We start from the raw sequence: 16,216 nt of genomic DNA on the forward strand, positions 1-16,216 counted from the left end.
TCACAATTTAGTAAATCAAAAGTGCACATGATTGAAAACCAATCCTATCAATTTTGTCAAAATTTCACTTTTAAAGTTAGACCAGCTTCTGGACAGTTGTAGGTTAATTGGGGAACCTTTCGCTTTATTTAAGGGCCTACCTGTGGAACCAAAATGGATTGAAAGTTGAATCAGTTCTTGCCTATCAGGATATGAATCTTCAATAAAAATTTCATAACAGTATATGAAAACGTGTGAGCTTCAGGCTGTTGACAAACAGAGAGGGGTGAAAACAACCTCCTCCAGCGAAGCCGAGGATAACTGAAGGTAGATCAGTCTGATAAGGAGTCGGACAGCCAGCATGTAGACCTAAGTTTGGTTCCTGGTCACACTACCTATTTAGGTACTGGCTGCAGAAGTAACCTGTGTTTGTCATCTACAACCCCTGGCAAAAATTATGGAATCACCGGCCTCAGAGGATGTTCATTCAGTTGTTTAATTTTGTAGAAAAAAAGCAGATCACAGACATGACACAAAACTAAAGTCATTTCAAATGGCAACTTTCTGGCTTTAAGAAACAGTATAAGAAATCAAGAAAAAAAGATTGTGGCAGTCAGTAACGGTTACTTTTTTAGACCAAGCAGAGGAAAAAAATATGGAATCACTCAATTCTGAGGAAAAAATTATGGAATCACCCTGTAAATTTTCATCCCCCAAATTAACACCTGCATCAAATCAGATCTGCTCATTGACATTGACCCTATGTGTCTTTTTGCAAGGAATGTTTTTGCAGTTTTTGCTCTATGGCAAGATGCATTATCATCTTGAAAAATTATTTCATCATCCCCAAACATCCTTTCAATTATCCAAAATATCAACATAAACTTGTGCATTTATTGATGATGTAATGACAGCCATCTCCCCAGTGCCTTTACCTGACATGCAGCCCCATATCATCAATGACTGTGGAAATTTACATGTTCTCTTCAGGCAGTCATCTTTATAAATCTCATTGGAAAGGCACCAAACAAAAGTTCCAGCATAATCACCTTGCCCAATGCAGATTCGAGATTCATCACTGAATATGACTTTCATCCAGTCATCCACAGTCCACAATTGCTTTTCCTTAGCCCATTGTAACCTTGTTTTTTTCTGTTTAGGTGTTAATGATGGCTTTTGTTTAGCTTTTCTGTATGTAAATCCCATTTCCTTTAGGCGGTTTCTTACAGTTCGGTCACAGACGTTGACTCCAGTTTCCTCCCATTCGTTCCTCATTTGTTTTGTACATTTTTCGATTTTTGAGACATGTTGCTTTAAGTTTTCTGTCTTGACGCTTTGATGTCTTCCTTGGTCTACCAGTATGTTTGCCTTTAACAATCTTCCCATGTTGTTTGTATTTGGTCCAGAGTTTAGACACAGCTGACTGTGAACAACCAACATCTTTTGCAACATTGCGTGATGATTTACTCTCTTTTAAGTTTGATAATCCTCTCCTTTGTTACAATTGACATCTCTCGTGTTGGAGCCATGATTCTTGCCAGTCCACTTGGTGCAACAGCTCTCCAAGGTGTGTTCACTCCTTTTTAGATGCAGACTAACGAGCAGATCTGATATGATGCAGGTGTTAGTTTTAGGGATGAAAATTTACAGGGTGATTCCATAATTTTTTCCTCAGAATTGAGTGATTCCATAATTTTTTCCTCTGCTTGGTCTAAAAAAGTAACCGTTACTGACTGCCACAATCTTTTTTTCTTGATTTCTTATACTGTTTCTTAAAGCCAGAAAGTTGCCATTTGAAATTACTTTAGTTTTGTGTCATGTCTGTGATCTGCTTTTTTTTCTACAAAATTAAACAACTGAATGAACATCCTCTGAGGCCGGTGATTCCATAATGTTTGCCAGGGGTTGTACTTCACACGACCGTATCTGGAGATATGCACCAGTGGACTTACTGACTTACTGAGCACGTTTGGATCTGCATGTGTCCACTTCCTCATTAGCTCCAAGTGACAGCAAGCAACAGTGACAAAGTGAAGAGCTGCAGTTGATTTTTATTGAGGACAAGGTCACAGGTCAAATTTAAAAATTGAAGTTTTAATTTTTTTAAATGCCAGGGATTTCACTGCCAGGGAGGCTGAGGGGCAGCACTGGCAGCTGCCAATATTTTCTACCATTCTGGGCATTTTGCACTGACAAGAGATGAGGGTTGCCACGCCGCCAGCTAGACAGGGCCAAAACGGTGACGTCAGCCGGATGCTCGCTCATACAAAATAATCCAAGATGGCAGAATACGCTCTGAAACAGCTGCATTTCTGGATAAACCTAATATGTTTGGCATTTTTTGTAAAAATTAGCAAGAATTAAACACTTCTAAATCTAAAAACACTGCTTTTGTAACCAGATAACACCTCTGAAGTAATTTTTCACTAAACATTGTGCACAGAAGTTAGCTTTGTCAATCTGCTGTCTGTTGATTCATGTGTCTGCCGGGTTTGTAGCTGTCTGAGGGAGTTCGGGTTTGGGACATCTCAGCTGGCCAGAGCCACTCCCTCCTCTTGGCTGATGGAGACTGTGTCCAGCCAATCCTGTTCTACTGTGGTCGGCAACAGGTGCCACGACCAGGGATGAGACAGAGTGAGAGCTCACGCCAAGGTCAAAAGTCATGTCAGAGGTCACCCAAAAGGACAGAGAGTTATACAGTCAGAGCCATGCTGCTCCCCGTTTGCATGGAGGTTAGTACGTCCTCACCACAGCTGACTGTGAGACACTGACAGAACTTTTACTTTTACCTTACATCATTTCCACAAATCCACTCCTAACTGGTAACCAGAAGGCATTGGGGGTAAACATGGCTGCCAGTGTTTGGCACGTCGTTGTGTAAACCACAGTTAAATTCCTCTGGATTAACTGTATGTTTATCATGACTTTTGTTTTTAGGATGTCCATCAGTTTTAAAAATGGTTATATAGTTATACTGAAGCGAACCCCAGAGTGTCTGAGCGCCCATTTTTTCCTGTGAAATCACTTGTTGGTGTTGGTCTTTCTTTATGTTGTGTAGATGGGATATATTAGCAGCGTGTGCAGTGGCGGTGAAACCTGTGCAGTGCTGGCAGACCAGAACGTTCAGGGTTTTATCTCGGCGATCCACGAGCTGGCTTCCAGAGAAAGACTCTTCTACTGCTGGTTGAGCAGCACCAAGAAACTCCTTCTCACTCCACTAAGCAGCAGAGGTGAGATGGTTGTTAGGTCACCTCCTGCTCTGCCACCTTACTGGTAACTGGCCTCTTCTGTGCTGCACTTGTTACTGTAAAATGTCTTATTAGAATTGTTTCAATTTCTTTTCACATTGCTCATGTTTTCAGTGTTTTTGGACCTTAATGCCCAAAGACACTGATGATTAAGGACATACTTCTGAGGGTTTGATTGAAGAATGTAAAGTCTCTGGTCTTTTAGTTTTTTCTTTTTTTTATAGAATATTCATGTACCCAGAAAAAAGAAAATATGATTTAAATATGGACATCAGTGGACATGAAAATTCAGTAAGGTATGTCTTCTATAATACGTTCCAATTCTAAGGTGGAACTCTACTAGTGTATACTAAGGTATATCTAAAAAAAGAAGAGTAGAACAGAGTAGAGTAAAGCCACTTAGGTGCCTGGTCTTGAGAACCAGGGATGGTAGGTTGAAAAGCTTTTTTTTTTTTTTTTTAATCCCATGGGAACTCTTATGGGAACATGATTAAAATGTGTCCAAATAACATAATTTTCCTATGTTTCTAGAAAATGTCTTATGTTTCTAGAATATTGTTATAGTCAATGTTCATATTTAAATCATGTAACAGAAATGAAGGTTGTAATTAGTTTACAAGCACAATGCAGTCTAATTTAAGTGTTTATTTTCATCTAAACACACTGAAGCTATTTTGAGAATGTGAAAGCCAAATTAAATATCCAGAATGTAAGTTGCTGTTTCTTTTTTAATTGTTTTTGTATTTATTTATTTATTTCCAAGTTTGAGGGCTTCTGCGACTTATACTCCAGTACAGCTTATATTTAAAAAAAAAAAAAAAATCACAAATTCATTGTTATTAATAGAGACAATAAGTACTTTTATAGAACTTTCCCAGGAACCAATGCACTTAGTAAAATAAACACCAGTCCATGTTCAGTTCAATTTATTTTATTTATATAGAGTCAAATCACAACGATGCTCCCTCAAGGTGCTTCACACGAGTAAGGTCTGACCTTACCAACCCCCCTGAGCAAACACACAGGCCACAGTGGTAAGAAAAATTCTCTCTGGTGATAATGATGAAGAAACCTCAAGCAAACCAGACTCAAAGGGGTGACCCATTGCTTAGGACATTCTAACAGTTACAAGGTTTTACAAATTTTACATGAATTTCTTAAACAGAAGAAAAGGAAAACATAAACAGAAAAAACAGAAGACCAACAAAAAAAAAAAAACAGTCCTTAATTGAACTAAAAAGCAGTCCATCTGCATCAAATAGCATCCAGTATAGTATCCCATGTACATGTATTTATCCATCCTACTTATTTTATGGAAATTAAAAGTCCTTTTGGTAAACAACACAGGCTGAGGGCTTAGTAAAAAAAAAAAAAAAAAAATCCACTGTTCATGTCTCCTTCAGTGTACAACTGACAGTTCCTTTTATTCAAATTATGTCATATAACATAAATATGTTGTCCAATTTTTTTTTGTCTATCTTGCTTATTTTTGGAATTTAAAAGTCTTTTTGTTACTGTAAGTAACAGCACATGCTATGTATGGTATGCACATGTACTACTGAGTTCCTTTCTGACTTGCCTCCAGGGAAACAGTGTGAGATTCACATACAGGAAAAAATGCAACTTACGCAACTCAGTGTGATTTATACGCCTGAAAATACAGTAAACAAAAGCATTTGTCAGCAGTGATTTTTAGTGTTCAGTGAAGTATTGGAATAACAGGATCACTGGTCTTTGTTAGGATGGTGGCAGCACTGCTGAAGGAATTAATTGCGTTTGTGGGGTTTGTTCCACAGAGAGTGTGAGTCCATCATTCGGTGAGCCGTGCTGTCATCTGTTCTCCAATCTCTGTGAGAGTTTTGGTCGCATGACTGTTCTGATTGGTCAACATTCCACATCGCTCAGCAACTTCCTGCATAATATCCAGGGCTGTGATGTCACATCCCTTCCTCTGGTGACCCACACGGAACACTTCCTGGATGTTTATAAAGAGTAAAGTTCCCACTTTCTCAGCGCGCACACACACACACACACACCCTGTATAGTACAAAAACTCACACACAGTACAGACATTCTCATGTTATCACAAATATGCATTATGTATATTTTATATTTGAATGTTATATTATGTGTTTTGGAATTAAACTAACAAACAACAAACATTTTTTTGTGAATTTCTTCCTGTTACTGTCCAAATTTGTAAAATCTGATTTGATGCTAATTTTCAAGTCTGCTTTGTTTTTTCTCTTTTTTTTTTTCTTTGAATCTACTTTCCTATAATTTAATAACTTGACATTTTAGAGAAACACGTTTTTTTTTTTTGTTTTTTTTTGAGAAATCATCTTGCACACAGCACTTCTTCAGTGCATTCTGTAGCTGTGATAATTGTGATTATGAAATAAAACATAAAAAAACCTTTAAATTTAGGCAAAGGATAAAATGTTTCTGCACTGTGGACCAGGTTCTTGCTGCCACTCGGTTGATTAAACGGTGTGACGTGTACTTTAAACAGGTGCTATAATGCAATTGCTGTGATATTATTCCTTTTTTCCTCCTGTTTCTTCAGGTATTGTTCTTCAGTGGGTAACTTTGAGGTGATGGGTGGATTTCAGTCTCTCCAAAAGGTTTCAGAGTAAGTCCCTTTGTTACCCAAACCCTTCTGACAAACTGCCTCGGAGCGTGGGGATGAAATATCGATAAATTCCAGAGAAAAGGGGCATTGATTTCGATAAAGACGCTATCATATGAGTTCATCTTTCTGCCTGTATGTCCAGTGAGGTTTTGGGTGCACAGCAGACCTGGTTAGCTCAGCTGTGTGCATCAGAGCAGCGTGGCGGCGGCGGTGATGATCTGGTTTCGTTGTTCTACTGGCCCCTGCAGCAGCTACACCAGTACAGCCGAGTCCTGCTCAAGCTGGCGGTTTGCTATGATGTGGTGAGAAGAAAACCCTGTTGTCTCTCTCATCTTAAATTTTATCACTCTTAATATAAAATGTCTGTGTTGTTCGGTTCTCAGATCAAGTAACTTGATGCCAAATGATAGATTTGTCTGTGTATTAAAAAATGCACCTTCATATGGACAATATTGGCATGCAGGGTTCTCGCCAGCGCAGCTGAGCATAGGGGCCCTGTGTTGTGATTTAACCAGCATAGGGGCTGCTTTTCCATTCCCCCCCCCCTTTTTTAAAGGGTGTGTCGCACATTCTTAACATCCCAGTTAGCAACACAAAGTGGCTCTCAAAATGCACGAAATAGTGATTCAATGAGTTATAAATTGCAAAGTTTTCCGCGGGGGGGGTTCCCCTGGACCCTCCTACAATACTCACACCTGCAATGCTCATCGCCCCGCTAAATGCCCCTGCTAAATTCCCCCCTATGCTGTGAAAAATCCTGGTGAGAACCTGGTCATGCAGTTGAAAATTAAATATTGGACAATAACACTTTGATACACAGAGTGAACGTAACCTGGCTCATTTATTCATTACGTCTCCACTTCTCTCACTGTCCTTCAGCTAACCGCAGATTACCAGTTCCTCTATCATGGGTACTGTCATTATGAGTCATTGTCTTTGTCCCTGTTGAGAAAAAAGAAGGAAGCTGAAACCACATTAATCTTCTGGAAGACCCACTCTGGAAAACATGCTGTAAGTTCTCTTGTTACATAATCCAGTGGCCCTCAAAGCTGGATCTGAGGGATCCCTGTCCAGCATGTTACCCACTGCCCCTTGTTCTACTGACGAGGGTTTGGTTAAGTGTTGGTGACAGCCATCACACCCAGTTCAAGTAACAAAATTAACTGTTGAGTAGAGTGGAGACAGATGGATAACGTGCTGAACAACCGACCCAAAGGGCCAGGACCAAAAACTGCTGTTATGGGCTCTGTTCTACTGCACTTTAAATTTTAAATTCTGCTCTTATTATTATTATTATGTATTTGTGTATCAGGAGCTCTTGCGCCTCCCAGAGCGTCGAGTGGTTTGTGAAAGCAGCAACAGATCTCTGACTCTGCAGAATGCTGGCCGGTTTTCCAACCATTGGTTCATATTGTTCAATGACTCACTGGTGCACACGCAGGTACACACACACACACACACACACACACTCTCACCACAAATCACGTGTTTGGGAGGACCGTTGCAGTGTTGTCCTCCAGGGCCACGGAAAACCTCAGAAAATAAACTCTGTTAATCAGCAGCATATAAGTGATGAATTGACTCTGCCTCACAGTGTAGGACAGTCGAGAGAAGGAGTGTGCACTTCAAGTCTGGGAGCATGCGCTGGTGCTGCACGTCAAAGCATCCATGACACCATGGAACCACCCTGCCGCTCTATCTCTACATCCCTAAAGTAGCCATCAATCCAATCTATCAACCGATCTATCCCTACATCCCTAAAGTAGCCATCAATCCGCCACAGCCAGGTGAAACATGGGCGTCCCCTTGGCCTTCTCCAGCCACTGGGGTCCTCAACACTTAGGCACCTGTATGCTGTATCATGTGTAGAGAAATGCGCCCCGTGGACAAAATGTTGAAGCTGACACTCCCTCACAATGCAGGTGATACTCCTCATCCTAGTCTGCCTAAGTAACCGCTCATTTAGACAACGCCATTCCAGCAGTATCCAACGATCCTCCAAAGAGACCTGATACCAAAGACATCCAGTCATCAACTTTAGTCACCGGTTGGCGTCCAAGCCTCACGACCATACAGCAAGGCAGGTAACATCAGAACCCAAAAGACTTGGACCCTCCTTATCCTGCAAATATATGATCTGCATCACCAAACACCTCTGTCCACATGATTGACCTCATGGCTTCATCAACTCTTCCCAGGCATCTCTTGATCTTAAAGGCTGCAGACCCAGAGACATGAATGTCACCACTGAGACACGTGAGTGTCTCTGCAGCTTCAACACGTTCATTTCTGATGGCTGAGTCCATGAACGCATTAAAAGCTGGAATCTTAGTTTTGATTCAGGACAATTGCAAAGCCAGACAGTGAGATTCTTCACTCAGCACAGTATCAGTGTGTTTATACTTTAAAGCCTTCAATTAACCTGAGAGTGTAAAATGCCCTCCACATGAGCTGTGATGCTTTTGACTTTGTAAAATCTTTGGAATAAGCAGGGTTTATGCACAATATTCTTAAATGACTTCTTGTACAGCTGTATTTCTGGACATGTTCTGTGCTTTACAGATGAAGTTTATCTTTGTACATTGTGTCTGTTTGATTTTTTTTTTTTTTACTCAGGGAACCATTCCCTCTCAGAACTTTGTAAGTATTTCAGATATCAGTTCATGCGATCTGTTCTCTGGCAAACCAGGCAGTAGTTCCAGCCTTACTAACATCCTCACTGCAGTAGCATGGGTGCGCTGGGCTGGCCTCCACTGCTTTACGCTCTTTGCAGGTTAGCAAACAGATAAATGGCACTACTAGAAATACTTTGTGGTAACACTAAAGGTATTATTCACCTAAAGTACAAATTGTATTTGTCATGTTCTACACTGAGTAGGGTTTACCATTTCAGAGATGGTAAGTATTTTGGACACTGAACTGATGCGACTGCAACAAGTCTTGAGACTGTGTGTCTTATCTGTTCTCTTGATGAAATCGGTGGATGGGATCTACTGTATCTTGTGGCTTTTTAAGTACAGCGTCACACGTGCTACTAACTGGGTGGTGTGCTGCACAAAACTGAGGCAATCACGTGATTTGTCACTACATGACAGAAAATAATTAAGATAAATTTAACATAGCTAGCAGAGGTACCCGTGTTCACCCAGGTGAAGGGTTTTTACCAAGGTGTAAGCCTTTATTATAAATAGATAAAATAAAGTTAAGCATGTTGTTGGAATCTGCACCTTAATTGGTGGTTTTAGTCCATAAATAAACTACAGCACTCAGAGTGCTCGTGTTCAGGCTTTTAAAAGTGCTGTATGACTGTGCTAAAACTATCAAACCTGCTCTTTCCCAATAGCATTAAGATATTTATTGTACATTTCTTCTCTTCATTCATTCTTTCACGTTCTGTATTGTATTGTATTGACTTAGAATAATTAATGCCACTTTTCTACACACTCAGATAGCAATAGGTGGCGTTATGTAGCGCTAAAGCTGGTTTGCAATCTGCTGATAAACACAAGAAATCTTATTTTTATTATTTTAGAGTTAATTTTATTTTGAGAATGTGACTGACAGCGTGACCAAGATGAGCGCCTTCAAACAGTGATTCACGGTGTATTTAAGTGTTCTCGTGTCCAGAAAACACCAACATTTAGTAGTAACAAGCATGATGAGCAAACGGCTCCTTTATGATTTTTTTTTTATTACAAATATCTATAATAATATGGCTTATTGTGTAGTTAATTGCGATTAATAATTACATTTGCATTCTGCAATAATCTGTATTACTTCTTTTTGCCAAATATCTGATTGTTTGTCATCAATATGCTATGATAATTTGTATTGAAAAATGATTTTGGATTTTAGATTAGCAGACATGGACGTCATTATTTTTTGGGAACAGTGTGTGCTTTTGTCTCTTTTGCACACAGGATTTGGTAAGTCTTTGGTGTGGGGTTGTGTTCTACTAACAATTTTTCATCAACCCTCTTTTTGGCTTCATGTTTAGTAAAATTTTACTCTAAGGTTGATGCTGCATTTTAAAAACCTGTTCTTTCTTTGGTAATTTATAGAAACGTGCAGTTGCAAGGTTTTAGTTTATTGACTACAAACACCATATACTCTGCTTTTTGTTGTTCTTGTTTTTTAAAGTGTGCTGTGGGTCAGTGTTCTGCCTTTCAGGCAGTCTGTGTTTTGAACATTTCAGTGTACTGTGACCTGTTTGCATTACAGTAGCTGACTGTTTTGGTCAATCATTCCTTACTATAGTATAGTGCTTATGACCAGTGGCACTTTCAGAACTGTTGATCGAGGACACTGTCATAAGGCTCAAGTGTTGGACCTTCATGCTACCCTGAAACAAATAGACACAATGGCTGTCTGGAGCACAGGCACTCAGAATATAAAATGTGTGGTGGTCTTTAGGGAATAGCAGCCAAACGTTGGTCTTGGTAATAGGCACCATGTTATTGTTTACTGCTGTAATTGTAGTTTTGCTTACTTTAATCCAGTCTTCATCTTCTTTTGCTTTCCACTAGTCACATTAGGGGATGCCACAGCAGATCAGCAGTCTCCATCTCACCCTGTTCTCTGCATTTGCTTGTCGAGCACCAACCACCTGCATGTCGCCCCTCAGCACATACATAAACCTCTTCTTAATCCTCCTTAATCTGCCTGCCTGGTGGCTCTATCATCAGCATCCTTCTCCTGATATATCATGTGGTCCTCCTCTGTATGTGCCCAACCCATTTCAGTCATGCCTCCCATACTTTGTCTCACGTGTGTATACGTGTGTTTTCCCAATGATTTGTTCTTTTCTAATCCTGTCTATAGGCATCTCTTACAAGGAAAATTGCAGGATCTTGAGCATTGCCATCTCTAGCTCCCCTTCCTGTTCTTTTATCAGCACCACAGCCTCCATGTCATTCAATATTTTGTTGCAAACTTTTTCTTTCACTCTTGTTGACACCCTTCAATCATAAATCACTCCTGCTCAGTAAATGCTCTCCGTTACTTTGAACACTGACCCAAAGCATTTAAACTGATCTGCCTTCATAACCTCTACTCCTTGTAACATCACCGTTCCATTGTGCTCCCTCTCATTCATGCACATAATTGTCTTGGTCCTCCTGACTTTCGTTCCCTTTCTTTCCTGAACGTGCCTCCACCTCTCCAGGCTCATTAAAATCTGATGCTTAATCTCACTACAGATCAGTGTCATATAAGCAAACATCACATTCCGTAGAGATTCTTTTCTCTGCATTTCTTTGTAAATACAGAGAAAATAGTAGCAACCCAAGAACAACCCCTGAGGAACCCCATGGTTAATGGCAGAGAACACTTATGACATATTACTGAAGACAGCTCATTACAGCTGAACAGAGTTAAAGGATCTTACAGGGCTATTCCACAGGGTACCGTTATACTACGATGGCCCACGATCCAAAAAGGTGCAGAAACGGGATGAAACTGCTTAATCCAGCTTGCCTCCTAATAGGCTGTTTTATAAGTGCAGAGTACAACCCGCCCAAAAACGAAAGTAAGGAGCTGTGCTGGACATGATCAAAAACCACAGCAAATGCTTCGGCATCAGAGTTTTACCCCGATGGTGCACGATCAAACAAGTTTCAAGCTGTAGTCACGTATGAATACCCCGTTTAAAGAAGTTCAAGCATGATTGAAGCCATTAAGATTAACCGCACCCTGAAGTTACCACTTACTGTCAATGATTTCCAGAGTCTGGGTAAAATTTTTGGACAGTTCAAAAATTGGATCCCAATTTTAAATCTGGTGCAGATGATGGATTTAACTACTGCGTATACTGTTTGTTCAGGATTGACAAAGTTGGATCAAGAAGATACTATGATGCTTCAAAACACGCCCTGATTTGCTGTTCAGAATTAAACGGGAAGGAACGGCGCTCTGTAGAATAGCCCCAGGAGCAACAACCGCACCTACAAGACACAAAAAATTTTAACATTTTCAAGTCTGTCAAACAGAAAACTGATCAACCATATCAAATGCAGTGTTGAGATCTAGTAACAATAACACATAATTTGAATTAATAATAAGTAATAGGTGATTCACCACTTGCAAGTGCAGTTTCAGTGGAATGTTCCATGACAAATGCTGACTGCAACAGTTCAGACTATTGTCTGGCATATAATATCTCAGCAGTTGGTTTGAAGCAGTTCTTTAGAACATTTGTTAAAAATAACAGGTTAGAAACAGGTCTATAATTTGCCATAATCACAGGGTCCATCTATAGTATCTTCAAACTAGTAGAGAACACACCTGTGGTGAGTGCTACACTTGACACATTTGAAAACACAATGTCCCAGAATGTGCCAAAGATTCTTGACAAGCCAGGCCCCCTGAGGATCAAGAGAACAAGTGGTACTCTTGGCACCCACCACTTACTTCATAAAATCTCTCAGTTCCTGTTCCAAATCAAAAAGACCGTTAATAGACCATTAGCGCTGCATAATTCAAGCTCCAGTGCACTGAAGTGTCCGATTCATAATATCAAGAATTCTGTTATTTAAAAAATGATCCTCCAACAAGCTTGACTCACTAACAGACTGATGTCCCGGAGTGAGTTTCTCCACAATATCAAACCAGTATCAAAAATTCTGCTTAAGATTATTAATTTAATTACAATTAAAAGCCACCTTAGCAAACCACATCGTTCATTGATAATCTTTCAAACATGAAATTCATAAGATGACACCTGAAGTCTTGAAAACCACAATTTGCTTTCCAGCTTCACATTTAACTGTCCAGGTCACGTGTAAAGTGCATCCAGAAAGTTTTCACAGCGCTTCACTTTTTCTACATTTTATGATGTTACAGCCTTATTCCAAAATGGGTGAAATTAATTTTTTTCCTCAATATTCTACACACAATACCCCACAATGTGGTGGTGGGCTGGTGCAGCGATGCGCTGGAGCCGGTGGTTCTGCCTTCCTGGAAGCCATGTGCCCACTTCAGGTGTCTGATTGTGTCGAACGGCAAAGAGACCGTCAGCATCACTGCTGCCATCTGGGGGCTGGTAGGCCAAGAGTTTACAGTGGTGGATGGCTGCTGTATGGCCATCCACCCCCCATTCTGGCGTTCGGTGGGAAGTGAGGCCGTTGCTGATGCATGGGCCGCGAGAAGATGGATCAGACTCCGTGGTCACCATCATGATCATGCCAGAGTGTCCTTGGAAAAACATTGAAAGACAGACGTTGGGGGTTTCCAGTGTAAAATTTGTGATTGTGTCAGGATCACCAGTGTAGAATTTATGTTTGAAGGAAACTGTGTACGCTGTTTATTCCTTTCTTTAATTCTACATGTTCATTGTCGTAGTAGTTGTCTCTTTATTCACAGAAGTTACAATATTCATACAATTCAGCCCCGCCAGATACATCACAGGAGTTCTGACAGAGAAAAAACACCACAGGAGTGTGGAGAAAAGCTTTATCGTATGTACAGCGGGAGCACATTGGCTATTACAGGAAACAGCTTTATATGCGCTGAACAGAGAACAGTTAATTGCATAACAGCATCCATGCAGGGCTCCTATCGGCAGATATCGATTTGCACATCCCGCAGGGGCACTGATGGGAAGTCACCAGTATGCATGAAAATTCAGTAAGGTATATCTTATATATTATATTCCATTTCTAAGGTGGAACTATGCCAGTATACAAAGGTATATCTAAAAAGGAAGAGTAAAATAGGACAGTAGAAAAGAGTAGAGTAGAGCCACTTAGCTGCCTGGTCTTGAGAACCATGTCTTAGCTCGTTAACACGTATGGCAGGGAGCACCGTGTGACCATAAGTGGCGACGGCTTCTTATTAGCATAGCAAGGATACAGTTTGTCAGGAAATGAGCATTGCCGACTGGCATGCAGGAGCCACGACAGGAACAACATCAAAGGGGCCAAGAACCTTTATTTGCATGGAATACACAGGAAACTCTGTATGCATGCCACGGTGTCTTAACACATGCAGGACATAGGACACACAAAAAAAAATTCCCCTAAGAAATTACATGTTGCCATGAAGTTCAAAATTGAGCTCAGGTGCATCCTGCTTCCGCTGATCATCCTTGAGATGTTTCTGCAGCTTAACTGGAGTCCAGCTGGGGTAAATTCAGTTGATTAGACATGATTTGGAAAGACACACACCTGTCTACATATAATGTCCCACAGTTGACAGTCAGAACATAAACCTAGCATGAAGTAAAAGGAATTGTCTGTAAACCTCTGAGACAGGATTGTCTGGAGGCACAAATCTGGGGAAGGGGACAGAAACATTTCTGCTGCGGTGAAGGTCCCAACGAGCACAGTGGCCTTCATCATCTGTAAATGGAAGAACTTCAGTTCCACCAGGACTCTTCCTTGAGCTGGCTGCCCGTCTAAACTGAGCAATCAGGGGAGAAGGGCCTTAGTCAGGGAGGTGACCAAGAACCTGATGGTCACTCTGTCAGAGCTCCAACATTCCTCTGTGGAGAGAGAAGAATCTTCCTGAAGGACAACCATCTCTGCAGCAATCCAGCAATCAGGCCTGTATGGTAGAGTGGCCAAACTGAAGCCACTCCTTAGTAAAAGGCACATGGCAGCCCACCTGGAGTTTGACAAAAGGCACCTGAAGGACTCTCAGACCATGAGAAACAAAATTCTCTGGTCTGATGAGACAAAGATTGAACTCTTTGGCCTCATGTTTGGAGGAAACCAGGCACCATCCCTACAGTGAAGCATGGTGGTGGCAGCATCATGCTGTGGGGTTGTTTTTCAGCAGCAGGAACTGGGAGACTAGTCAGGATTGAGGGAAAGATGAATGCAGCAATGTAGAGAGACATCCTGGATGAAAACCTGCTCCAGAGCCCTCAACCTCACACTGGGATTATGGTTCATCTTTCAGCAGGACAATGACCCTAAGCACACAGCCAAGATTTCAAAGGAGTGGCTTCAGGACAACTCTGTGAATGTCCTTGAGTGGCCCAGCCAGAGCCCAGACCTGAATCTGATTGAACATTTCTGGAGAGATCTGAAAATGTCTGTGCATCAACACTCCCCATCCAACCTGATGGAGCTTGAGAGATGCTGCAAAGAAAAATGGACCAAACTGTCCAAAGATAGGTGCACCAAGCTTGTGACATCATATTCAAGAAGACTTGAGGCTGGAACTGCTGCCAAAGGTGCATCAACAAAGTATTGAGCAAAGGCTATGAATACTTATGTACATATGGTTTCTTAGGGTTTTTTTTAGTTTTAATAAATTTGCAAAAATTTCAAAACTTCATGTTGTCATTATGGGGTATTGTGAGTAGAATTGAGGGGGAAAATGAATTTATTCAATTTTGTAATAAGGCTGTAACATAACAAATGTGGAGCTGTGAATACTTTCCAGATGTACTGTACTTCCAGTAAATGGCTTTTTTCCACTTCTCCATTTTGTCACCCTACAGAAAGTCAGGTCCAGATGCCGAATGTCACTCATCTCTCTCACACACCACCTACTTTAAGAAGGCGAAATTTGATAAAATGAGGCACTTTTCTGAAAATATTTATTTCATAATCTCTGGTAAACTGATGTTTGGGAATGTGAAGAAGATGTCAGTAACTGGAAGAAAAATGTGAAAGTGAAATAACATGTTTCTCTCTCTCTCTCTCTCTCAAGTTCTCCACACATCACGTTTATCCACTTCCCTGTCTGTGGGTGAAACCCGTCACTGAAAACAGCAGCGGACTGTGAGTTTAGTTAAAGTTACACAAAAATCTTCATGTTCACAGTGTTTGTAATTCACATTTTTAAATGTATTTACATTCTGGTATAAATGTGGATGAGATGAGCCAAATCTTGTCAACTTGGATTCAGAGTAGAGATGCAACTGAGAATAAATCTGATTCACGAATTGAATTAAACTACAGTTTTATATTGTAAATCATAAATTACTCATTAGGAGTACAGCACTGATGACGGGAGTAATATAGTCATTAAAACACACTGAAACCCTTGTCATGATCTTTTCATGGAAATGGAAATTTTCCAAGATTTTTTAAAGAAATTTTCTGTGATGTCCCTCAGCAATTTCAGTTCTGTATTTTCTTACTCTGAAAGTCATTTTCTAGCAGTCATTTTACTTTTCTTGATTTTTGCATTATGGAGGCATCCATCTAAAGCCAAATAAAGTGCAGACTTTGCAAAATTAGTTAATAAAATCTTTGTGCCGATAATAATTGTAACTGTTCCTTGTACTTTCAGCTATGCCATCAAAATTACTTGTCCAGAGGAGAGTTTCACCCTGGTGGCATCAACACCGCAGGAGAAGGTACATTTTATTGTTTTGACACGAGATGTTTCATGACATGCATCTTGG

The 16,216-nt window shown here is 40.5% G+C and overlaps 1 protein-coding gene across 3 annotated transcripts in view; it reads left to right on the plus strand.

Moving 5' to 3' along the window:
• The window catches only part of LOC117524607 (alsin-like), a 60,028-nt gene that overhangs the window by 19,285 nt on the left and 24,527 nt on the right, over positions 1 to 16,216 (plus strand). For 2 of the 3 annotated variants that reach the window (XM_034186420.1, XM_034186421.1), the window contains exons 15-24: positions 2,478 to 2,711; positions 3,038 to 3,209; positions 5,024 to 5,219; positions 5,794 to 5,859; positions 6,002 to 6,161; positions 6,739 to 6,870; positions 7,172 to 7,300; positions 8,476 to 8,499; positions 15,517 to 15,587; positions 16,102 to 16,168. In XM_034186420.1, the coding sequence (XP_034042311.1) occupies positions 2,478 to 2,711; positions 3,038 to 3,209; positions 5,024 to 5,219; positions 5,794 to 5,859; positions 6,002 to 6,161; positions 6,739 to 6,870; positions 7,172 to 7,300; positions 8,476 to 8,499; positions 15,517 to 15,587; positions 16,102 to 16,168 (1,251 nt within the window). The remainder of the gene's footprint in view (positions 1 to 2,477; positions 2,712 to 3,037; positions 3,210 to 5,023; positions 5,220 to 5,793; positions 5,860 to 6,001; positions 6,162 to 6,738; positions 6,871 to 7,171; positions 7,301 to 8,475; positions 8,500 to 15,516; positions 15,588 to 16,101; positions 16,169 to 16,216) is intronic. The other variant, XM_034186422.1, reaches the window with a different exon arrangement.

This window comes from Thalassophryne amazonica, chromosome 14, assembly GCF_902500255.1.
Source record: "Thalassophryne amazonica chromosome 14, fThaAma1.1, whole genome shotgun sequence".
NCBI lineage: Eukaryota > Metazoa > Chordata > Actinopteri > Batrachoidiformes > Batrachoididae > Thalassophryne > Thalassophryne amazonica.